Raw genomic sequence first — 26727 nt, forward strand, 5'->3', positions numbered from 1 at the left:
ATCCAAATCCGTTCCTACCTGATCAAAACCCATTCTTCAAACAAAAAACCGTCCCATGAAGGAGAGTGGTGGCGGGTACCTACGGGTAGGGTAGAAATTGCCGATTAATCACTTCTTGTAAATTGCATATAACTTTCGTGTCCATTCTCATGTTGCCCCTAAAATACGTACGTCATGGAAGTTCAACGCGCCCCGAAGGTCCAACGCGTTGTATATGGTCAAATTAATAGACCCTGTCAAATACGTCTCATAACAAACTCAGGTCTACGACCAATACAACACTAATTCTGCACAATAACCATTCCATTGGAATGTTTCACCGAGACTGCTTAGTTGATTTATTATGTTCCTATTGGCTTGAAGAAAACTCCAGATTCCTGGAAAGTGCAACTGCATGCTAAGACATTGGACAGTTTATTAGATATTAAATATCAGTGAACCTTTTGATGAGTCTGAGAGACACTGAAATGGTGAGCATGAGACATCTTCTTCTCTTTGGTTTCTTCTCTTTGTCACTCTGCTTTGCCACGGGTGCTCACAATAGAAGCTTCAGTGCAAATGTCTTGGTTCATGTTGGAGTGGTTCTTGATTTGAATTCACAAGTTGGAAAGATGGCGCAGAGCTGCATTTCCATGGCAGTCTCTGATTTTTATGCCAAGAATTCTCATTATAAAACAAGGATGGTCCTTCACACCAGAGATTCGAAGAACGACGTTATAACTGCCGCATCTTCTGGTATGTCTGCTTTTTTATTTCGTTCTTCATTCCTTCAATAACTTGTACATGGAAATATCTTATTACAGTTGTCAGATGTTTTAACGCCGAGGAGCAACAGCTACATTTTAGATTGGTGCACACTCCATTAATTTCTCAGACCCTTGATACGAGCTATTTACTACCTTGAATTGCAGCAGGGTTTGTGAATTCTCTAACGTTTGTTGCTACTGATAATTGCTCTCAGTTCTTTAATTCTGGGGGATGAAAACAGAACTTTCCTTTCCTTCTCACATAACTCAGTCACTGTTAAGCAGGTCCTCTTTGCATTTGTTCACTGTTTCACAAAGTGGGATCTACTATCTGCCTTTTTATGATCTTTTTACTCCATTGTTTTTGTCATTATCTAACAATCTTCTCTTTGGTTAAGGCCACCGATTGGGGGCATTGATTTTGAGAGGGGGAAAGTTGGTTAAGAAGCCCATGTTCTATTTTCATTGGGACCAGGGAAATTTATTTTCCTGGTACCATCAAGTGGGTAAATAAATTTCCCACATGGGAAATTTGCCAACACTTGGATGGGATGAAAATGGCTCTTTTAGTAACGGATTTTTATGGTTAAAACCATCATTGTCTTATTTACCTGAGAAATAAAAGAACATGGGTAAATGCGATACGGGTAAATAACTCTGCCTTGATATATATCTCCTCTTGGAAGATATTTCCTTCTCTGTATTTTAAGATGTGCTAAAGCTAACAGGGGTGCAAGTGAAAGATTTCGATTCTAAGGAAGTAGGGTGTGGCCGCCAAGTGATCGTTACAAGAACAAAGTAAATTTAAGAGTGGTGTTTGAAACCAAGAAGATGATGGTAGTGGGGACAATCTGAAATAAAGATGAAGGCTAGAAGAAGAATACAGTAAAGAACAGGTTAAAAGATCAATGGGGTTTAGGATTGAAGAGCTGTATGTTGGACAAAGTTCAACATATAGAAACATAGATTCCATTTTTCCTAATGCTGCAGGAAAACATTACCTTAGTTCTCGTCTCACTCGACATTGTAAGTTCACACAAAAGTTTCATTGCCTTAATGAAGATGATGATGATGATGATGATCACCAAATAAAAAAAAAAAAAAAGTTTCAATGCCTTATGCCAATTTTCTTCCCAACAGGCAGACCTAACCTCCTGTATTTCTAGCACCAAGTGGCTTCTCAGAGAATTGAACCCACATTGTCATGCCTGCTAACTGAGACTTTTAAGTTTAATTATTCTCTTTGCTATTTATCTACTTTTCTACTTATTTTTCCATTTACTTGCATGGCACAAGCCTTCCATTACTATACATAAGAGTTGAATGACCGAACTAGAACTTAATAGTAGGAGTCTGCAATATAATTATGCCATACTGTGGTTAGAAATTATAAACATTAGAGAACTACATTTTTAGATTGTGGGCTCGCATACATTTCTATGTTATGTGGTTTTAAAATCAATGGACAGTTCATTCTGTCCCTAGGTCTTTTACACGGTTGGCCCATTCCGAGGAAAAGAAAAGAATTCCATGCTAAGGTAAAGGTGTTGCCCAAGGACTCTTCCTTTTGTCAGTTCTAGGTAGAGCTGCGAATGGACGGGATTTAATCCAATTTGAAATTGAAACTGATTCATCTAGTTCAGGTTTACTTATCTGTTTGTTCATAATTGGATTGAATCGGATTTCAAAATATGATATGTTTATTAACCGGATTGAATTCACAAACATGCACAGACACATTTACAAATTTACTGATTCTAATCAGATATCCAGATATGTTAATGAAAAGGTCTCGTTACATTTCTGTCCAATACTTAATTAAATTTATGTATCTCTGATTCTTCTTGGATCAGCTTTGGATATACTCCAATTCAAATTGGATCCAGTCTACTTGCATCCCCAGTTCTAGGAGTTCAGTACTAGGGTTATTCTCAAGTGGTTATCAGCTTGCTTATAGATGGTTGTGACAGTCCATGGTGATTTGGACATTTTGTAGAAAAGGCTAGAATGTGGCTTCTAATATAAACATCCGGTTCACTATTCAGGTTGATACAGAGAAAGGATATTTCCTTAGCAGATGGTCTAGCTAGCTTAAGGGTGGGAAGTACAGAGGGGAGAATCCTTTCTTGGATGAATGCTTGTTCTATCATATATAATCTCTACATATTGGTTTGGACTTTCCCTTAGGATAGGTCTCTTTATCTAGCTTCTCTGGGGCATCATAGGTAATTTTCTCTCATTCATCTTTTTATTAAATCTTTTGGCAAGATGAAAGTTTTCCCCCATTTCTTTCTTGCAAAGTGCACATTTGAAAGGGCTTATCTTTTGGCACATTTCATGGGCCCGTTGACTCAATTTGCCATATGAACAGCATGGGAGATAGCAGGTTCTACTTTTTTCAATTGTCACCTAGGATGCCTTTGAAGGGATGAGAGATTCATCATATGGATCAACGAACTTTGTAAGAAGGTTGGGCGAAATTTCAAAAATTTCTCTCTCCTATGTGGGAATCACATTCCCTATTTTAGAAAACTACATTTTCAATGATCAATCTTGAAATCAAACTAGACCAGATCTGAAACCAGAAGGTAGGAGAGGGATATACCTGATACAAAGTAACAATAACTCCCAATGAAGGTGTTCACGCCCAAGGAGAAAACCAAAGACTGCGCTCACTGAAGATGACACAGTGTAAGGTGGAGCAGAATCAACAAGATGGCTTCAACAAAAACCAAATTCTTTAACAAGAATGTGATGGAGGGCTGATGAGCACGACTTCAAATTACCTTTTATGCCAAAAGGTAATATCAAGAACCTTTCTTGATCACTCCCACAGGTGGAGATCAAATTGACAGGGATGGCAAGAGCAAGAAAGACTAGAAGATAGGAGTAGTCAAACAGTAGATTCTTCTCTCTTTGTGATCTACGAACTGAGTATTGTATCTTGGAGGTTTGCCCTGTTCCTCTATTTATAGCCTTTAAAGAGAGCATTTCCTAATCCCATTAGGAGTTTCCTAATCCAAATCTTGTATTTGGATCTGAACTCTCTTTAAGAGATAAGGATAATCCCTTATCTTATCTGCAGATAAAGATCAGCCTTCCTAATCTAATTAGGAGTTTCCTGATCCAAATATTTATTTGGATTTGGACTCTTTGAGTGGATAGAGATAATCCCTTATCTTATATGCTGATCTAAATCCCAGAACGCCCTCTTTTAATTAAGCTTATTAAACCAGTTCAAATCAGGCTTTAGGCCCATTAAGTCTTATGCGCTCATTTAACCTCCTAACTGTTGCCCAGTTGGCTATCCTTGTATGGCATGGGACCCAAACATTGATCTACACATCAGTCACATGGGTTCAGCCCAGCCTCTGTTACAAGGCCTAGCCAAATTCACTGTAGGAAATAGTAACCCCTGAGTCCACCATGGGTTCTTAATAGGCCCAACATTTACACTAAATGGTCCTTGGGCCAAGCCACCTTGTAAAAACCCAAGGATTGTGAGCAGATGCAAAATTAGCCCATCAGGTATTACCCTCAATGGTCTTACACTTAACCTCTCAGCCCATAATGATCAAACATTGCCTGACAAGAGAGGACCTCTCCCTCGGCTGCAAGGTACAGTGTTACACTCTCTACTCACATGGATCTCGGGAAGTAAAACCTTTTGCAAACATTTTGAAACCATAAATATATAATATATATATATATATATATATATATATATATATATATATATATGTATATCTCTATATAAATATATTTTGCAAAACAAATTTCAACGATTGAAATCAACTACCAGCCATTTAAGTTTCCACCAGAGAGAGTGCATCCCTGATCATTCACTTTGTTTGACAAAGGGGTTGATCCTGTCACTATGATCACCCACTCAGATGAATTCTCGGACTGTCCCAACATACCCAGTTCATAATCAAGTCTAGGGGTCAGGTGTAACATTCCAGTTTTGCCCATCTATCTCCAAGGTCTAGGGCAATATTGGAATTCTGGTCTGGTTTAGGGTTTCAAGAAAACCCACATTGCATGTACCTCAAGTCTCACCCTGGCAGCTGAGACAAGCCACCCAACCAACTTGGTAACACATTAGTGTCAGCCTTGGCAGGATAAATCTCCCCAGATCTATCCAACGGTTGTCAAGATTCTAAACTAACACGAGTCTCATATGTGTCCAGTTTAAGGGTATTACACAGAAACACACTATAATAACATGAATCAAATATGTACTTTATTTATTTACATTAAATGTCATAATGTGCATCATTCTGGTTGAAGCTAAGGGCATACACTGTCTTACAGCTCCTACTTGCACTTAGGTCAAATCGAGTACAAGCCAGAGTCCCATGCTTTTCACATGTTTCTCAAACACTTTCTGTGTTAGTGGCTTAGTCAATGGGTTTGCTACATTTTTTGCTGATTTTACCTTCTGAATTAGGATGTCCCCTTTTCCAATTATCTCCCGCAATACATGGTACTTCCTCTCGAGGTGCTTCGACATCGAATAGGCTTATGGCTCCTTAGCTTAAGCAATGGCTCCAGTGTTGTCACACAACAATGGAATGGGTGATGTGTTGGATTGAACTACTCCCAATTCCTGAATGAACTCCTTCATCCATACGACTTCTTTGGCGGCTCCACTTGTGGTAATGTATTTGGCTTCAGTTGTGGAATCCATTGTGGACTCCTATTTGCTACTTTTCTAGTAAATAGCATACAATCCTATTGTGAAGATATAGACAGATGTAGACTTTCTATCATCTAGATCTGATTGGAAATCAGTATCAGTATACCCCTGGATCTATAGTGAATTATCATCGAATACCAAACAAAACTCTTTTGTTCTTCGAAGGTACTTTAGTATGTTTTTCACAACAGTCCAATGCTCCAACCCTGGGTTAGATTGGTATCTGCTTACCACACTCACTACCTGAGAAATGTTAGGACAAATGCACAGCATGGCATACATGATGCTCCCTACGGCTGAGGCATAGGGAACTTCTTTCATGCCCTCAATCTCTTCGGGAGTCTTAAGATACATGCCCCTGGAGAAAGTGACTCCATGCCTAAAAGGAACATTTCCTTTCTTGGAGTTCTCCATGTTGTATCTCTTGACTATTTTGTTAATGTAAGCAGAGTAGGATAATCCTATTATCCTCTTTGATTTATATCTATAGAGTCGAAGACCCAGTATGTAGGAAGCTTCTCAAGATATTTCATGGAGAAGTATTTTATGGAGAACTACTGTGAAAGCCACACTTTTACCGTAGTCAACATTCCTAAATCATTCCCAATGAGTAGAATGTCATCTACATACAGAACCAAGAACGTAACCTTATCACCACTAGTTTTCTTGTAGACACAGGGCTCATCCGGATTTTGCTCAAAGTCAAAATGTTTGATGGTAGAGTCAAACCGAATGTTCGAACTCCTAGAATCTTGCTTAAGTCCATATATGGATTAGTTTAGTTTACATACCATGTGTTCCTGACCCACAGCTATGAAACCTTGTGGTTGCTGCATATAGATATCTTCAGTAAGATTTTCATTCAGGAACGTAGTTTTGACATCCATTTGCCAAGTCTCATAATCATGGTACACTGCTACAACTAGCAAGATCCTAATGGATTTAAGCATGGCCACGAGCAAAAATGTTTCATCATAATCAATTCCTTCTTTCTGAGTGTATCCTCCTCACTGGTCGTGACTTCCACCAAGCAACTTTATTGGTCATAGCCGAAACGAACTAGAGGCTTGGAAACCCGGGTAGATCTCCTAGGTTGGTTATTTTCTAGAGCTGGTGGGACATCTCTCACTACCCATGGGTTTTCCTTGTCAAGAACAACTTCCTGATGATGATTATCCATGATGTACTCTTCTTCTAAGAAGTGGGCATTTCGACTGCAAAACACCTTTTTCTCTTCTGGATCATAGAATAAGTAACCCACAGATCCTTTGAGGTAGCCTATGAATAGACAACGACTGGTCTTGGGTTCCAATTTGTCAGCACCTGTTCTTTTAACGTGTGCCAGATAACCCCAAATCTTCAAGTGTCTCACACTTGGTTTCTTATCGGTCCCAAACTCAAAGGGAGTCTTCAGAATGGATTTGGTTAGAACTCAGTTTAGCACGTATATCGCAGTCTCTAATGTGTAACCCCAAAAGGATGTGGGTAGCTTTGAGTGTACGATAAGTGATAAGACCATATTCAATAAAGTCTGGTTCCTCCTTTCTGACACACCGTTTAACTGTGGTGTAACAGGAGGAGCTAGTTGTGATACTATTCCACTGTCCTTTAAGTAGTTCCTGAATTCGTCAAAGAGATACTCGCCACCTCGATCTGATCGGAATGTCTTAATTTCTCTCCCTAACTGTTTCTTGACCTCTTATCTAAATTATTTGAACTTTTTAAAAGATTTAGACTTATGTTTCATTAGGTACACGTAACCATACCGTGAGTAATCTTTGGTAAAGGTTATGAAATAAACATGTTGTTTATGTGTCCTAACATTCAAGGGACCACATACATCAGTATGTATAAGGTCAAGTGTGCCTGTGCATCTTTCAGTCTTATCATTAAATGGTCGTTTCGTCATCTTACCTTGAAGGAAAGGTTCGCAAGTTGGAAGATCTTCTATAGTTAGAAAATCCAAAGGACCATCCTTTACCAACCTTGTGATACAATCTATATTAATGTGGCCAAGTTAGTAATGCCATAGGCACGTGGGATTCACTATATCAAAGGTCCTCTTCTTGGGGAATATTTCCATCACAATTTCGGTAAGGTTCGTTTCCAGAGAAGGATGGAGAACATAGAGACCATTCTCAAGTTCTCCGTATTTGTTATTTTTTTTAATAGTAATAACATTATTGAATAAGATAGAATAACCATCCATGCACAATTTTGAGACAGAAATCAAATTTCTTCTTAAATTTGGTGTGAAAAGACAATCTTTTAGTACAATAATTCTTTCTCTGAAAACTAATTCTATAGTTCCTATGATTGTAGCTACAACTGTTGTAGAAGTCCCCAAATAGATCATCACTTTTCTGTCACTCAGTCTTTTGCCTATCTTGAACCCCTACAGTGAGTTATACGCATGAGTTGAAGCCCCAAAATCAATACACTAGGAAGCAGAAGTGACCAACAAATTGGTCTCTATGATAAAAGATTTGAAATTACCTTTCTTCTTATTCTCTAGAAATTGATGACAGTTTCTCTTCCAGTGGCCAGCCTGTTTGCAGAAGTGATAGGCATCCGATGCCTTATCCTTCTTCTACTTCTTAACTTTGCTATTTTTCTTCTAAGCCTTCCCTTTAGCTTTCCGCTTTCTCTTGCCCGATTTGCCACCTTCAACAAGCAAGACTATTGGCTTATCTTTCCTAATTAGTTCTTCAACCCTCTGCAATATATTGTTGAGTTCCTAAAGGCTAATATTTAGCTTATTCATGTTATAGTTCATGGTAAACTGATTGAAGAAGGGAGGTAGGGAATTGATGATAGCATCAATTTTGGTGTCATGGTCTAGCCCTGATTCGAGAGCATCCACTTCATTAATATAACCCATCATCTTTAAACTATGGTCATGAACTTATTGGTTCTTAGTCATTTGTGCGGTCATAAACAACTTTAAGACCTTCTGACGAGTATAACGGTTCTTATCCTCATACATAGTCTTTAGACTATCTAATATGTCCTTGGACACTTTGATCTTATTGAATTGTCGCTATATCGAATTATCCAAAGAGGCTATTATATAACACCAGGCAAGAGAATTTTTCTCATTCCATTCTTGATACTCTCTTCGTTTAGCCTCAGAAGCGCTATCACCCGGACGATTTGGAGCAGGGTTTTTAGCAATTTTGTCCAATTTCTCGGACATTAAGACCAGTATAAGGTTAAGGAACTAGTCAGCATAATTTGGGCCCTTAAGCTTGTTGTCATCCAACAGTTTAGCAAATTAACCGTTTGCCATTTCTGATAAACGGCAAAGCAAATATTAGTCTACAACCTTATTTGATTCGTGTTATCTACATAGATATGACTTTTAATTTATGTTTCACTTCCATTTATTTATCTCTAAGATTTCCCTCATATCTTAGTGATGGAGACTACGAATTATGTCTCTAGAAATGTGGGAAATCACATAGGGTGCATGGAGCCAACTGTTTCAGCTGCATAACCCCACCACCTTTCTGTGAAGGATCATATTCACTCATCTTATGAGCTTTCCCTTTGGCCTCTTTCAGACATTGTTCATTGCCATTTTAGGCTAAACCTTTCTGTCCAGTGAGTGATCACCCATCATATTCGTGAACGCCAAGGTACCGTGAGAGAGTCTTCCACGGTCTATGACGTCCCTATCATCTTATGAAACAATTCAACAGATCCAACAGCAAATGGATAACCCAATTTTATGGTGCATTTCCTCATTACTGAAGGACCCATTTTTCACGTTAATGATGAAAGGCCTTTAGAGAGTTCATCATATGAATCGCTCCATCACATGCGCTCATATTTTAGAGGAGGGAACGAAAAATTATGCCCTAGTTTTATTTAGGTCAAGCCAAAGTGGTTCCAACTGTCTTTCATAAAGCCAGGTTTAGATGGGCCCTAGACGGCTAGGGTTTTGCACGGTTCCTCTTGGGGAGGAAGCTAGAGTGGGGCCCACCATAAAGGGAGATCATCCAATGATCTTAAGGACACCATGGCAATGATGTGCATTCAGCCATGGTGTGCGCAAGAGCCATTATCGAATCAGCATGGGCCAAGTACTTATGGCCCATGAACGTTGCACATCACACATCCATACATCACATGCATGAAAAACATAATTGTTCCAATCAATTAGATAACTGTAAAACCCATAATTAAATACCATAAATTTTCATAATACTACTGATTAATATTATCTAGGTATATGGGCTGAATTGCAAAGAGCAGTTCGACTCATATAGCTTCTATGCTTAAATGGGCTAAAGCAGTTTTAACTTATTAAAACTGGGTTTTACAGATGTGGGATGAATTGCATCTTGCAATTAACCATCAACTTCTGGACCCATGAGTGAAAAATTAGGGTTGAGTATAGCCCCCACTGAACCACAAATTTGGTCCAACCAATTTGGTCCAATCTAGTTCGAATGGGTCTAGGTTTTGATTCTTAATTCAAGATTTAATTCAAGAAAAATTGATTTGAAATTAAATAACTAAAACAAGACAATCAAGAATTAGTAGGAGGGCTATTCGTAGGACTGCCACCCAACAAAACTAAAGTTAGATCGTAGTATGTAGTTTCCAAACTACAAATCGCAGATGGCCGCACCCATATCTACAAAAAACTCTCCTCTGCGCAATCTGCTTCAACTTCGAATGGAATAAAATAAAAGGACCTATTTTCTATTAATATTACATCAGAATTGAATTCCTATACATTCCGTCTAAAATTAAAAAAGATTAATTACAGACCAAGAATGAAAAGAGCAGCAGGTGCATAGATTTCTTGCATTATTAAAGAATTCGATCTCCACCGTACGAACAACCAAAAATCAAGAAAAATATGTAGAAAAATTGTAAATATAAATCAGATTTATAAATATTTAATTTCAGATCAATCTCCCAAAAACTAGGAACCAATTTCCCAGAAAATGCTAATCTACGTAAATCGGGTAGAACGCCTTTTGCCCATTTGCACAGATCCATATCTAGTTAATTTTGGTTCAAGATTTGAGCCTGGCTCTAATACCACTGAAGGGATGAGAGATCCATCATATGGATGGCCAAACCTTGTAGGAAGGTTGGGCGAAATTTCAAAAATTTCTCTCTCCCATGTGGGAAACACATTCTCTATTTTAGAAAACTGCATTTTCAAGGATCAATCTTGAAACCAAACTAGACCAGATCAAAAACTAGAAGATAGGAGAGGGATATACCTGATATGGAGTAACAATAACTCCCAACGAAGTTGTTCATGCCCAAAGAGAAAACCAAAGACTGCTCCCACTGAAGATAACACAGTGTGAGGTAGAGCAGAATCAACAAGATGGATCTTCAGCAAGAATGTGATGGAGGGTTGGTGAGCACGACTTCTGATTACCTTTTCTGCCAAAAGGTAATATCAAGAACCTTTCTAGATCACTCCCACAGGTGGAGATCAAACTGACAGGGGCGGCAAGAGCAGGAAAGAGCAGAAGATAGGAGCAGTCAAACTATAGATTCTTCTCTCTTTGTAATATGCGAACTGAGTATTGTATTTTGGAGGTTTGCCCTGCTCCTCTATTTATAGCCTTTAAAGAGAGTATCTTCTAATCCCATTAGGAGTTTCCTAATCCAAATCTTGTATTTGGATCTGAATTCTCTTTAAGAGATAAGGATAATCCTTTATCTTATTCGCATATAAAGATCAACCTTCCTAATCTAATTAGGAGTTTCTTGATCCAAATATTTATTTAGATCTGGACTCTTTGAGTGGATAGGGATAATCCCTTATCCTATCCACTGATCTAAATCCCAAAACCGCCCTCTTTTAATTAATCTTATTAAGCCATTTTGAATTGAGCTTTAGGCCTATTACGTCTTATGTGCTCACTTAACCTCCTGACTGCTGCCCAGTTGGCTATCCTTGTATGGTGTGGGACCCAAAAATTAATCTACAATCAACCACATGGGTTCAACCCAACCTCTGTTATAAGGCCTAGCCGAATTCACTATAAAAAAACAGTGAACCCCTGAGTCTATCACCATGGGCTCTTAATGGGCCCAACATTTACACTAAATGGTCCTTGGGTCAAGCCACCTTATAAAAACCCAAAGAATGTGGGCAGATGCAAGATTAACCCATCAGGTATTACCCTCAATGGTCTTACACTTAACCTCTCAGCCTATAATGATCAAACACTGCCCGACAAGAGAGGACCTCTCCCTCGGTTGCAAGGTACAGTGTTGCACTCTCTACTCACATGGATCCCAGGAATTAAAACCTTTTGCAAACATTTTGAAACCATAATATATATGTATATCTCTATATAAATATATTTTGCAAAACAAATTTCAACGGTTGAAATCAACTGCTGGTAGTTTAGGTTTCCATTAGAGAGAGTGCATCCCTGATCATTCACTTTGTCCGACAAAGGGGCTGATCCTGTCACTATGATCACCCACTCAGATGAATTCTCGGTTTAGGGTTTTGGTCCGGTTCAGGGTTTCAAGAAAACCCACACTGCATGTACCTTAGGTCTCATCATGGTAGCTGAGATAAGCCACTCCAACCAATTTGGCGGCACATAAGTGTTTGCCTTGGCAGGATAAATTTCCCCAGATCTATCCAACGTCTGTGAAGATTCTAAACTAACACAAGTCTCATATGTGTCCAATTTAAGGGTATTACACAGAAATACACAATAATAATATGAATCAAATATATACTTTATTCATTTATATTAAATGTCATAATGTACATCATTCTGATTGGAGATAAAGGCATACACTGTCTAACAACTTTAGGTTGCATTTGACATTCCTTATTTTAAAGACTTATCTCCTTTTTACATTTAAAAAATCAGTGTTCATAAAGGCATTTTAATTGCAAAATTGAGATATGTCCTTAAAATAAGGAATGCCGAATGCAGCCTTAGACATTTATGCCTTAGAAAAGAGAAAAGGAAAGAAAAGAGTAGCTGGTGTTCATATTGGAGGCCTGGAAGATTACTATTCTCCTTCAACATATATGCCTTAGAAAAGAGAAAGGAAAGGAAAGGATATCTGGTGTCCAGTGTGTATATTTCCATTATGCCCTATTGTCTAGCTGAGTGCTAGGATTGAATCATGTAAGATGAATTAACTCTTTGATTCTTCAAATTTTTATGAGTTAGATCAGTATATATAAAATGATTTCATGCATTTTTATTCAATACCAGGAGTATAATTCCCATTATTGATATCCTCTATATTTTCTTCCTTGCTTTATGAAATAGTCCTGGACTTGAAGAAAGATGTAGAAGTACAAGCAATTATTGGACCTCAAACATCATCTCAAGCAAAGTTTGTTGCATACTTCGGTCAGAGATTTCAATTGCCCATTGTTTCTTTCTCTGCGACAAGCCCTTCTATCTCTCCAGAAAAGACTGCTTATTTTATACGTACAGCCCAAGATGACTCTGTCCAGGTTAAAGCCATATCAGCTATCATCCAAGCCTGTGAATGGAAGGCAGTGGTCCTCATTTATGAAGATACTGAATATGGGAGTGGGATCATCCCTTATTTTGTTGATGCCTTCCAGGAGATTGATACTAAAATTTCATATAGGAGTGTCATTTCTTCATGTGGCAATGACAGTCAAATTCTCATGGAGCTCAGTAAATTAGTGAACATGCCAACTAGGGTATTTATAGTGCATATGAGAGCTTCATTAGGATCCCTCTTCTTTACCTGGGCCAAAGAAGTAGGAATGATGAATGAAGGTTATGCATGGATTGTCACAGATGGATTATCCAGCTTATTGGATCCAATAGATTCAGATGCCATTGATTCAATGGAAGGTGTGTTGGGTGTAAGACCTTATGTACCCATATCAAAAGAGCTCAAAGATTTCAAGTTTAGATGGAAAAGTAAATTGAATATAGAGAACCCAAGTAATCAAATAACAGAGCTTAGCCTTTTTGGGATATGGGCCTATGATACTGTTCAGGCACTAGCTATGGCAATAGAGAGAGTGGGGGCTATGCATCCTTGGTACTTCAAGCATTATGAAAACCTTACTGATCTTGCAAAATTTGATGCAACTTTAATGGGTCCAAAACTTCTCAAAATGATTCAAGCTACTGGATTTAGAGGTTTGAGTGGTGAATTCAATCTAGTGAATGGACAATTGCGGGCTTCAGTCTTTGAAGTATTCAATGTGATAGGCAAAGGAGAAAGATTGATTGGATACTGGAATCCAGCTAGTGGAATTTCACGTGAACTAAATGTAACTAGTAAAAGAATGTATTCAAATTCCATGGATGCTTTGCGAACAATCATTTGGCCAGGTGACTCCGCAACAATTCCAAGAGGTTGGGTAATTCCAACAAATGGAAACAAACTGAGGGTTGGAGTTCCAATGACAAGCGGTTTTACTGAATTTGTCAAAGTAGACCTTGACCCTTCTACCAATAGGACAACTGTCTCAGGGTTTTCCATAGATGTGTTTATTGCTGTTATGGAGGCATTACCATTTGCAGTCCCTTATGTTTTTATTCCATTCATGAAGACTAATGGAAAAAGTGCAGGGAGTTACGATGAACTCCTCTATCAAATCCGTCTGCAGGTTAGTTTTAAAAATTTCACGTCATTTGAGCCAATCTTTGCAACCATGCTGAGAGCCCGGAATGTTTTATCTTTTGTTGCATTTATTTCTTATGCGTTATTTTTTCAAGTTTGGAATGAACAGGAATTTGATGCTGTGGTGGGAGATGTAACAATCATAGCGAATCGATCATTGTATGTGGATTTTACATTGCCTTATACTGAATCAGGAGTAGCTATGGTAGTACCAATCAAAGATGATCATAGGAAGAATGCTTGGATATTTTTCAAGCCTTTGACTTGGGATCTGTGGCTGACGATTTGGCTAGCCTTCATCTTTACTGGCATTGTAGTTTGGGTACTTGAACACCGAATAAACACAGAGTTCAGGGGCCCACCTGGACAGCAACTTGGAATGATATTCTGGTTCTCCTTCTCAACACTCGTCTTTTCTCATAGTAAGCTCTCTCTCTCGCTCTCTCTCTCTCTCTATCTATCTATCTATCTCCCCACCACTGTCCAACCAAAACACATGCATATTATACACAGAAATGCATACGCTTATACACAGACATACACGAAATAAGATGTAAATTAACTATAAGGTCTCAAGATTCTGGGGGGGGGGTCTAATAGACTAAGAAATAAGATCTAAAAATAACAATGTATTGGAAATTTCCCATCAAAGATGCAAATTAATCATAAAATCTCATGATTCTTTGGGGGGTGGGGGAATACACTGAAGAAATAAGATCTAAAAGTACCAGGTAAATACTTGCCTTTGTTCTTTTCTTTATTCATTGTTTTCTCTATACTATGGAGGCTTACAAAAGTTTTAGGGAATTTGCATATGGTACCATTACTCCATGACTAGCAAGTAGGGAGGTGAACCTGTGAGCCAAGTTACCATGTCAAAGATTCTTTGGTGGATTGGATGCCTTTTTGAGAAAACTCATTATGTTGACTTGGTTATTTGTTCTAAAAATGTTGCATGGTAGATGTTCTTCTTTTCGAAGTTTAGTCATTTTCTTTTAGGATGCTTCTATGGATATGTTACAATTGTGAACAATGTTTTAAAACACAGAGGCGTGATGTGAGGCGTTCCACTACCTAGAGGCATGAGGCGTACTTCAGTACGCAAGAGGAGTAAGCCTCCTTGAGAGGAGGATGAAGAGTAAGGGGGATCTCATTTTTTCTTTATTTTTAATAAAAATCTTTTATATTAAGAAGAATAAAGATGCATAAGATTAGTTGAAAGGGGGGGTCTTGTCGAAGCGGAGGCGAGCATTCCCAGCCCACCAAGCGAAACCGGTGGTTTCTTGGTCACGACCTGTCTCGGTTTCGGGTACAGGTACCCTTTTGTTGAAGGTCGTTCGAGCTTTTCCTAGGAGTATGGCATGGGTTACTTCAGCACCATAGCTCCTGGTACTCGGACATTAGCTCGAGGAACACTGGCTGTGAAGTATGACAACCATGAAGTTAGGCCTAATACATTATAAGGTTTGATGGTTCTATAGCCTCAATTTTCTTTTGGAATTAAAATTTAAGGGAAATTCTTGATTAGTACCTTGTACTTTGGGGGTTGTGTCAAGTCAGTCCCTGAACTTCAAAACGTGTCTCTGTAGTACCTAAACTTTCAAATTGTATCTAATAGGTCCTTGTCGTTAGTTGACCATCAGTCAACACCATCATGTGACATTAGGTGTGCATTAAATAATTTCAAAATGGCAAAATTACCCTTTATGGTATTTTTTTGACCATTTTACCCATTTCGTCTAAGTGTTAAAAGAAGGAAAGGGGATATGGAACAAGACACTGATCAATTGTTGAAGCTTCTGGTCTCAGATGTGCAAAAGAAGACTACAGGAACTCAACATTAACGAATATTGCCAGTAGACCCAGAGCAGAATACAAAATTCTGGGGATGAAGAATGGATGATTTGACCCTACTCCAAGGGTCCTTTATATAGAAAATGAAAGTAAAGATATTATAGAGAGGCCCTTGTAGGGCGACAAGGATGGGTGTAGGAGAGGAATGACCCAACTCCTGAAATAAAGATTGAAGCCAAACAACTTCACTACAAATAGATGACATTGCCATGTACTCTACTTCCATAGAGAACTTGGAAACAGTATGTTTGAAGGGATGAGAGATTCATCGTATGGACGCCCAAAGATTGCGGAATAAGGGGGCGAATTTCAAAAATTTTCCTCTCCCTTCAACTGGGAATCGCATTCCCTATTTAGAAAATCATATTTTCAAGGATCATTCTTGAACTATAAACTGAACCAGATCTGAACCAAAAGGAGAAGGAGAGGATTATACCTGATACGGAGAAATAATATCCCCCAACGAAGGTGTTCACGCCCAAGGAAGGATCCAAAGACTGCTCCCACTGAAGATGGCGCAGTGTAGGATGGAGTAGAATCAACAGTGTTCTTCTCCAAGAACTCTGTCCTTCGCAAGAAACAGCAAGATGGCACGTGAGCATAGCTTCCTATCAATTCTTTCTCAAAGAACTGATGTCAAGATCGAATCTTGACTTCTCCCACAGCTGGAGATCGAACTGGCAAACAGGGAGGCAATAACAGGGAGGCGGCAAGAAAGAATTCTGCAGGGTTGCTTAATTCTTCCTTCTCTGATTTCAGCACTAAAGAGGATCTGAATTTGTGTGTTTGTACTTAGGCTGCCGCCCCTTTCTTCCTTTTGTTAACCTAAAAGATCAGCTCCTAATCCAATTAGGAGTTGCTTATCCAAACCATATCTGGATAAGACCTCTCTTCAGGTGATAAGGATAAACCCTTATCTTATCTGCAGATAGGGTCAAGACCCTATCTTATCTGCTAATCCATCTCAGAATTCGCCCCATTATTAACTAATAAAATAGCCCAGTTCGAAATGGGCTTTAGGCCCATTAAGCTTTTGTGCTCACTTAACCTTCCTAACTGCTGCCCAGTTGGGCTTCCTTATATGGCGTGGGACCCAAGCATTGATCTACACATTAGCCACATAGGTTCGACCCAGCCTTTGTTACAAGGCCTGGCCGAATACACTGTTAAGGACAGTGCACCCCCTGAAACCCATCAAATGGGCTCTATGGGCCCTAAGTGGTCCCTGGGCCAAGCCACCTTGTAACACCCAAGGACTGTGGGTAGATGCAAGATTAGCCCATCAGGTATTATCCTCAATGGTCTTACACTTAACCTCTCATCCCATAATGATCATACACTGCCCGACAAGAGAGGACCTCTCCCTCGGCTGCAAAGAACAGTGTTGCACTCTCTACTTATATGGATCCTGGGAATTAAAACCTTTTGCAAATCATTTCGAAACCATATATATATAAATAAATATATTTTGCAAAACAAAATCTCAACAATTGAAATCGGTTGCCGGCAGTCTTGGTTTCCATCAGAGGGAGTGCATCCCCAATCATTACCTTTATCTGACAAAGGGGCTGATCCTGTCACTATGATCACCCACTTAGATGAATTCTCAGACTGTCCCAATATACCCAAGTTTTGACCCCCGCTAAGGATCTCACTGATTGGTATATCAAAGACAGCCCAATCTGACACTTAGTGAAGTATCATAATCGAGTCTAAGGGTCGGGTGTAACTTTCCAGTTTTGCCAATCAATCTCTAAGGTCCAGGGCAATACTGAAAATCTGGTCTTGTTCAAAGATTCAATTAATCCTACATTGTATGTGCCTAGGGTCTCACCCTAGCAGCTGAGACAGGCCATTCCAACCGACTTGGTGGCACCACAGCGTCAGCCTTGTCAGGATAGGTCTCCCCAGACCGACCCATTGGCTGTGAACATTCTAAACTAACATGAGTCTCATTAAGTGTCCAGTTTAAGGGTATTACACAAAAACATACCAAGGAAACATGAATCAAATATGCACTTTTATTCATTTACAATAAACTCATAAAGTACATCATTCTGATTGAAGCTAAGGGCATACAAAACTGTCTAACAATGTTATTTCTTGCATTTCCATGATATTAGAGAGTCACCCATGAAGACACACACCCGGTAGTGGAGCGGTGTGTGTTGGGGCATCCAGCCCAATCTGCATTAGCATAGGCCTTCAATTGGAGAGAAGAAGATGAAGAGAAGAAAATACCCTGTGTTGAAGAGCCTCGAATAATATAGCGGATGACTCAATGCACCGCAATCAAATTAGGTTGACGAGGTGCAGAGACAAACTGATTAACAACTTGAACTGCATGTGAGATGTGAGGATGAGTCATGGTCAGATAGATGAGAGACCCTTCAAGTTGCCGATAGAGGGAAGCATCAGAATGTAGGGAGCCTTTTGATTTGGATAATTTGACATTTAGCTCCAAGGGAGTATCAACCCGTTTATCATCAGTGAGGTTGGCCAACTTAACAAGATCAAAGGCATACTTGTGTTGGCAGACAAAATAACCCCGGGAGCTCCGTTGAACTTCAAGTCCCAAGAAATAGTTAAGAGGGCCGAGATCTTTCATGTGAAAGGAACTGTGGAGAAAGGTCATGAGTTCTTTTCTGGACAAAGAGAATAGTAAAAAATATGTCATCCACATATAGTAAGAGAATTGTAAGGCCCTGAGGTCTTTTCTGGACAAAGAGAGAATGGTCCGATGCACTTTGGCTATATTCAGCTTGCACTACAACATCTCTGAAATTTTCAAACCAAGCTCAAGGGGATTGCTTGAGCCCATAGGACTTCTTTAGCCAATAGGCGAGGGGGGGATCACTACAATACCCAGGAGGAGGTTTCATATATACAATTTCCTTTAGATTCCCATGTAAAAAGACATTTTTCACATCTAGTTGAAAGATAGTCCAAGAGTAAGCAGTAGAGAAGGCTAAAAGAACATGAACTGTAGTAATCTTGTCTATTGGAGCAAATGTCTCTTCATAGTCAATCCATACTCTTGCATATATCCCTACACCACAAGCCTAGCTTTGTAATGGTCCAAAGACCCATAAGATTTCAGCTTGATGGAATAGACCAATTTGCTCCCAATAATAGAGTCATTTGAAGGTGCTGGGACAAGGTCCCATGTGTCATTCTCATGCAAAGCTTGAATCTCTACATCCATGGCTTCTTGCCACTAAGGGTTGCTATTAGCCTATTGGTAAGAACGAGGAATATCTATAGAGGTCAAAACAACAGAGAAGGAGTTATGGTTTGAAGGAAAACCATAGTGGTCAGGTGGTCTAGAGATACGAACAGAATGACGTAAACTTATCGGAGGAATAATTGAGGAATTTGAAATTGGGGCATCACTTACAGGGTTATCTGTGATGGGCATAGGAGCTAGACCACGGACCCGCTTGTGAGAGAAAATGAGAAGATCCTTCTCAGTAGTAGATGATAGAGTATCCTATGATTCAAAATCATGCAAAATTGAAAGAGGGTGCAGATAACTTGGCAATTCTTGAAAAAAGTGAGATATGCTCAAGAAAAATCACATTTTGAGAAATATGTATATGACGTGTTGAGGGATCGTTACAAAGGAATCCCTTGTGATTAGGGCTATATCCCACAAAACTGCACATGACAGATTGAGCTGAAAGCTTTGGACGTTCACTAGGAAGAAGATGAACAAAGCATAGGCACCCAAAGGCATGAAGATGGGAAAGATCTGGGGTGGATCCAAACATCTTTTGATGATGAGATATGTTTGCAAGCCAAAAAATGGGATACAATTGATTAGATTACTACAGTGCTAGCAGCCTCAATCCAGAATGTAGGAGGCACATGTGATTCTTGTAGAATAGTCCTTACAACACTGAGAATGTGACCATTCTTTCTTTCTGCCACACCATTTTGCTGAGGAGTGTCTGGGTAGCATCGTTGGACTTGTATGCCATGATGTTTCAGGTAAGCCAAAAATTCTTTGTCACTATATTCTCCCCTTGAGTTTGAGCATGAGGTTTGCACATTCGCTTGGAACCGAACTCGAACCATGTTATGAAACAACTGAAAGTTTGGAAAAACTCCTAATTTGAGATTGAGAAAGTAGATCCAAGTGTACCTGGTATAGTCATCAATGAATAGCACAAAATACTTGTATCCCATCTAAGAAACAACAGATGAAGTTCAAACATCACTATGAATAATTTCAAAAGGCAAAGTACCATGTTCATCTCGGTGAGTGAACGGTAAAATATGACTCTTACTCAAACAACAAGAAACACAAGATGTATCAAAGGATTTCATAGAAGGAATTTTAGTTTTAATAAAGCCAAACTCAAATACGTATTTAATTTTTTCAGAATTTGGGTAACCCAAGTGTTTATGCTACAAATTCCAAACATAGTTTCTTTGACTCAAAACAGGATTCAATGTAGAAGAGCTCAAATAAACAGAGGATGATGCTGATTGAGATTTCTCAAACTCCAATGCAAATAGGCAACCCATCCTATGTGACTTCCCTTTCAACTTCCCAATGCACTGGTCCTGAATCAAGTAACCATCAGAGGAAAATGTTAGAATGTGACCTTCATCAACTAGTTGACCAACTAAAATAAGGTTGGCAATAAGTTTAGGAACAAGGAAAGTTTTAGCAAGGGACAAGGAGTTTGAGGGGGAAAGTTTGATACACAAGTCATCACTCCCAATCATGTCAAGTTTTTCACCATTAGCAGTGACAATATGTCTATAGTTGGTCTTAGATAGTCTGTTTAAGGGTTTAGGATAGGTCCTAGTCATATGATTTGTAGCATCTGAATCAATTATCCAAACATGAGAGGGAGAAGAGAAATAATCGGAGAACTCACCAGATAGGCCGATAGAAGAAAAGGTAGATGAGATGGCAGAGGATACCAGTTCTTGTATCTCTTCCTTATTCATGGAAGCAGAGGATTCTCCCTTGGCAATAGGGATATTAGACACTCGCCCCTCAAACGCCTGATAAGCTCGTGGCTGATTCATCTTCATGGGTCCCTTGGGTGGACGAATTGGGCAATCTGGAATGATATGTCCATGCTGTTTGCAATATGTGTAGACATTCTTCTTTTCGCAGTGAGAGGCTATATGTCCATATCCTTTACATTCATAGCATTGAGTTTTAGAAGGGTCTTTTCCACTAGATTTCTTATTCCCTCATGCAAGAAAAACAATATCAATCCCTAAATCAAGATGTTTCCCTTCTATATTTGTAGCAATTAGGACTCTAGTTTCTTCCTTCAACAACTCTCCCATCACAGATTCTAAGTCTGGAAGAGTTCCTCTACTCAAACATCAAAATATTTGACCTGTTTATTTCATTCTCAAGTCTCAACCTCATGAGAAACTGGTTAACTTTCCTATTTTCAAAATGTTTCTACAAATACTTGACACATTCAATGGGATCAGAATGTTCAATATGAATTAGTTCATATTCAACCTAGAGATCAATTAAGCCCGAATAGTATTCTTATATCTTTTTGTCCCCTTGGCAATAGGCAAAGATTTCACATTCAATCTAGTATTGCCATGACATATTGGACTGATGATAAACCTTTCTCAAATAGACATACATCTCATAGGCAGTCTTTAGTCTTCTCATGGGAACACTAATGTGAGAGGCAATGGAGCTCAAAATCTAGGAGACTAACTTTCCGTTGTCTAGCTTCCATTGTGTATAGGCTTTACTATTAGCTTCAGCCTCATCAGGTTTACATATAGTCCCATTCAATTAACCTTCAAGTCCCTTTCCCTCAACATTGAAATCGAAATAGAACTTCCACATATTGTTGTTAGTTCCATCAAAATTTATAGGGAGAAAGTCAATCTTTCAGCCATCATAAATGAGTAAAAATCAACCCAGAATAGCACTGATGTTGGTAATGCACTCAAATCAGCAATTGACAAGGCAATGAATTACTTCAACCGAACACATTATTCCTCGAAAAAGTAAAATCAAGGCTGAAGCATGAAGTGCAGACAAATCCAAGGCAACTTCAGTAAGAAACTTTATAGAGGAATCAAAATCCTCCAATAAACAACACAGAATTAGGGCAGAACAAACTAGGGTTCCAAGGACTGATAACCAAGAGAAGAAAATACCTTAGGGCAGCACAAAACTAGGGTTTCAAGGACTGATAATAGTCGATTATGACAATAGGGAGATGCACCAACCTGAAATGAGAAGTTTTTCAAATCAGCTTGAAGAGAGGACCTGATGTCTGTTGAAGTTCCTCAGTCTAATGCACATGAGAAAACCAAAGAAAATAGGCTCAAAACTGTTGTTGAGGGAGGAAGAGGCCAGACAATTGAAATTCCTTAATCTGTGGCTGTTCAAAACTGAACCATAAGGAGCAAAGTTGCTGCCACCCTAGAGAAATCAGTATACATAAGGAGGAAAAAAATGAAAATTTGTTGCCGCCCAAGAGAGAAGACCAGAACTCCTCCAAGACTTGTCACTTCCCATTGATTTTCTGAGTGAAAAAGAAGGATCTGGGCGACACAACCATTCAGAAATCCTTCCAAATAGAAGCTATCAACAGGAACTAGGGTTAGGATTGTAGAGAACAGCCCTAACACCAGCCAAAACACCCTGAGAACAAAAGCCCTAATATGCCCAACGAATGAGCAAGAAAAGGGTATCGATTATAGAGCAGCCTGCTCTGATACCATACCCAGAGTAGAATAATGAATTATGGGGATGAAGAATGGATGATTCGACCCTACCCCAAGGGTCCTTTATATAGAAAATGAAATTAAAGATATTACAGAGAGGCCCTTGTAGGGCAACAGAATTTAGAGAATATACAAAGAGGTCCTTGCACGGCTGAAGTAAAAATAATAATAAATAAGAGAAACAATACAATAAGGACTACAATAAAATGGCACATCAGGGAGTTTCTTCACAAACACGATGATTCTCCACCGCCACAGTTACCGCATCTGAAGCGCTACCATTTCAAGTTGCTCAGCTATTGAATTGGTTTATGTGGAAGTGGCATATAAAGAAAATTAGATGACACTTGATGGGTATTTCTGTTATTTCACTTATCCGTTAACGTCTGTTAATGGATAAAGACCTATTAGACACATTCGAAAGTTTAAGGTACTGCAGAGACACGTTTTGAAGTTTGGGGACTGACTTGACACAACCCCTAAAGTACAAGGTAGTGATAAGGAATTTTCCGAAAATTTAACAAGGCAATGGATCATTGATATAGATTTAGGGGACAATATAAATATCAAGTTACAATAAAATATAGAGTAAGGATGGAATGTGGAAAGTCAGAGTGCTTGTCCTGGTCCATCTTAGTTAGGAGTAGGATCAGGATTTTGGTCTAGTAAATAGGGATAATCCTAGACTTGGAAGGATTTTTCCGTACTCAGGTGGAAATTGTTTCTTGTGACTGCTTAGGTGGAAAGTCCTTTCTCCACCCTATGACCATGGAGTAAAGTTTCAGCCCAAGACCTTTCCACATGCAAAATTAAAGCTGGCCACCCTAGTTTCTATGCAATTTTTGTAGATGCGACCTTTGAATCTTCAATTATAGCAGTAGTTAATTTCAAATTATCCATTAAACCTTAAGATGTAAGAGCCTAAGGGCTACTACCCAATGAGGCTCTTGTCTTTTTTAGTTACAGAAAGTGACTGCTCTGTTCTAAGACTTGAATTTCATTCTTGTGCTTGCCAACACTATCATTCAACAAGAAATGCCCCCCTCAAGTTGTATGGGGTCTAGTATACTGCAACAATAAGATCTAAAAATAAAAGGGAAATAGTCATGCCTTTCACCTTTTCTTTGGTCATTGTTTCTCTCTGCATCATTGAAGCTTACAAAAGTTCTTGCCATGGTAGATAGAAGGCATGGTCAATGGGTAGCCTTGCTTCAAAATCCAATAAATTCTGCACTAAATCTAGGAGAAAATCCAGATAGTAGTTGTTGGTTTGCTTCTAGTAACAGAGAACTATTAGAAAATAACAGAGAATAGAAGAAATCATGTCTTTCTCCAACATTAATTTCAAGGACAAGTGTAGAGGAAAACAAAATCTATCTCGTTCAATTCTCTTACTCTTGACAAATTTACATGTGTATGTAGACTCCTCAAATTTTATAAATTTAGAAATTACTAAAACTGCAGTTGACTCCAAATGAAAAATTCAGTAGATACACAGCAAAATAATAGTTGACTAATAATTTCCTAAACAAGAAAAAGGAAACCACTAAGGTTGCATTTGGCATTCCTTATTTTAAGGACTTATCTCCTTTTTGCAGTAAAAACTCAGTGTTCATAGGGCCATTTTAACTGCAAAAAGGAAATAAGTCCTTAAATAAGGAATGCCAAATGCAGCCTAATTGCAGATCTTATCAAAAATAAAATAAAAGCTATAAATTTAGAAACTTTTGTCATCTTAGTTCCTCCTCTCATATGTTTATTAAGTTTAGGATTCTCAGATATTTCCAATAGCTGATATGCTGTATTCTCTACTGATGTAGATGTTTGTACTGCGTCATTATCCCAAGTAATTCTTATTCCAATTATATGGGGTTGGCCACATGAATCTAGTTTCACCATTCCATTCTGTTTAATGCCATATCCATTGTTAAATTATGAGTGCTAAATCATTTCTTACTTACTACTTCGACCTATGTCCTTTCTGGTCTTCCCGTCTCATCTAGTCCCTTTGAATTTTAATAGACTGCTTCTTCTTACAAGTGCTATAGGCGATCCTCTATATATGCACGTGACCAAACCATCTTAGTCTACTTCCTCTCATTTTATCACTTACTAGATCTACTGTCAAACTCATTCTTTTGACACGTTTTCTATTTACTTCCCAACAATCTGCTCCATACAGCATATCTTGATTTACAACAATTGTGTGCATTATATATTGTTGTTGTCATCCAGTTTAGGTGGAGGAACAGGTTAGAGTTCAATTAAAACAGGGACAAGCCTAGACTTGGAAGCACCTAGCGTAGCTCAACCATCCATACCAAGGTTCTTCCTATTATTTTATTAGTATAATATTACAGGAGAGAAGTTTACTTATTGAATTGTATGGAAAAATGCACTAGGTAGTAGGAATCCAATGATCTTGCTTGTGAGAACTTAAGTGGCAGTTGTCTCCATATGTTCCCTTTTCTATCAATTGTTCAAGAGGTGAGTTTTAGACTCACACCTTTCTACATGACAAACCCCTATTGTCTATTCAAATTCTTAAGCTAAAATTTTGAATCTTCAATGGTTAGCAACACTTGCAAAAATTGCAATACATGGTGAATTTAGCAGATGACATCAACTGGGTTAGTAAAGAAATGGACAATAAAGAGCTTCCTTGTTATGATGGAGATTTGGGTTGGCCACATCATTATTCCATGTGGATAAAGCAGGAAAAGTTTTTCAGAAAAGAAACTTGACTTTTCATTGTCTCTAACAGTATTAAATACAGGAACTAAAATTGGTTTGCTTTGATGGTTCTAGGGGAGAAGGTGGTAAATAACTTGTCAAGGTTCGTGTTGATTGTATGGGTGTTTGTGGTGTTCATTCTGATGCAAAGTTACACTGCAAGCTTAACATCTATGCTAACTGTGCAGCAGTTGCAACCGAAAATTACTGATGTAAAGGAGTTGATTAAGAATGGATATTATGTGGGGTACCAGAAAAATTCCTTTGTATTAGGACTCCTAAAGAGGATGAACTTGGATGAGTCCAAGCTCAGGCCCTATACATCAAGTGAATATGATGAGGCCTTGTCCAAAGGAAGTCAAAATGGTGGTGTTGCTGCTATTGTGGATGAAATTCCTTATATCAAACTCTTCCTTGCAAAGTATTGTTCTAAGTACACCATTGTTGGACCCACATACAAGACTGATGGGTTTGGCTTTGTGAGTCTCTCTCTCTCTCTCTCTCTCTCTCTCTCTCTCTCACACACACACACACACCCCTCTGTTTTGTGTGTTTCTTATCTTAATACCTTGTCCTCACTTCACAGGCTTTCCCAATGGGCTCCCCTTTAGTTTCCTATGTATCCAGAGCAATCTTGAATCTAACAGAAGGAAACAAAATGGATATGGTTGAGCAGAAGTGGTTTGGAAATCAAACCACCTGTGATGACCAAAGTAAAACAGTCTCTTCAAACAGTCTTAGCCTCAGTAGCTTTTGGGGCCTGTTTCTCATCACAGGTGTTTCTTCGGCTTCGTCACTCTTCATATTCTTAATTTCCTTCATTTACAAGCATCGAAATATTTCATCAAATATAGGTTCAGGAAATTCCTTTTGGCGAAGATTGGTCACCATGGCAAAATACTTTGATCAGAAAGATCTCTCACAGATCACAGGATCCATGGATCAACAGAAAATGGAAATTAGAATCGTTGAAGATTTATCAAATTTTGCTGGTTCACAGATGCCTTCAAGCATTTCAATCCAGACTTCTCAAGACAGTGTTCTAGAAGGAGAGGTAGAAGGAGACCTCTCTATGCATAGTACTCATTGAATTTTACATTTTAGTAGCGTTTTACAGCATGTATCTGTTGACGCTTGTAGGACATCTATATGCTAATTTGAGTAAGATCAACATCCTAATTTTTCAAACCTGTTGACCGGTTTTCTGAAACCAGCAATAATGTGAAAATTAACCATGCTGCTGAATACCCTTTTAAATTGGTTAATTGGCGAATTGTAGATAGGTTCACTAGATGGTTTTTCTCATATTAAAGACCTTACAATCTCCAAGGCTGT

At 38.7% G+C, this 26727-nt stretch overlaps 1 protein-coding gene across 1 annotated transcript; it reads left to right on the top strand.

Moving 5' to 3' along the window:
• The first annotated feature begins 467 nt into the window (after positions 1-467).
• LOC148855563 (glutamate receptor 2.8-like) lies at positions 468-26482 on the top strand. The gene is made up of 5 exons (XM_088984923.1): positions 468-735; positions 12729-14059; positions 14183-14495; positions 25468-25871; positions 25979-26482. Exons 1-5 carry the CDS (start codon positions 468-470, stop codon positions 26480-26482), a joined length of 2820 nt encoding a protein of 939 aa, XP_088841049.1.
• Positions 26483-26727: the final 245 nt, after the last annotated feature.

Source organism: Nelumbo lutea, chromosome 4 (genome assembly GCF_056320005.1).
Source record: "Nelumbo lutea isolate HS-2025 chromosome 4, American lotus-T2T, whole genome shotgun sequence".
In the NCBI taxonomy this organism is placed as follows: domain Eukaryota; kingdom Viridiplantae; phylum Streptophyta; class Magnoliopsida; order Proteales; family Nelumbonaceae; genus Nelumbo; species Nelumbo lutea.

Excerpts from the sequence above, each read along its gene's own strand:
- LOC148855563 (XM_088984923.1), top strand. The coding sequence starts at position 468 with ATGGTGAGCATGAGACATCTTCTTCTCTTTGGTTTCTTCTCTTTGTCA. Across the intron at positions 14,060-14,182 it reads TCTATCAAATCCGTCTGCAG|GAATTTGATGCTGTGGTGGG; the intron begins GTTAGTTTTAAA and ends TGGAATGAACAG. Across the intron at positions 14,496-25,467 it reads AACACTCGTCTTTTCTCATA|GGGAGAAGGTGGTAAATAAC; the intron begins GTAAGCTCTCTC and ends TGATGGTTCTAG.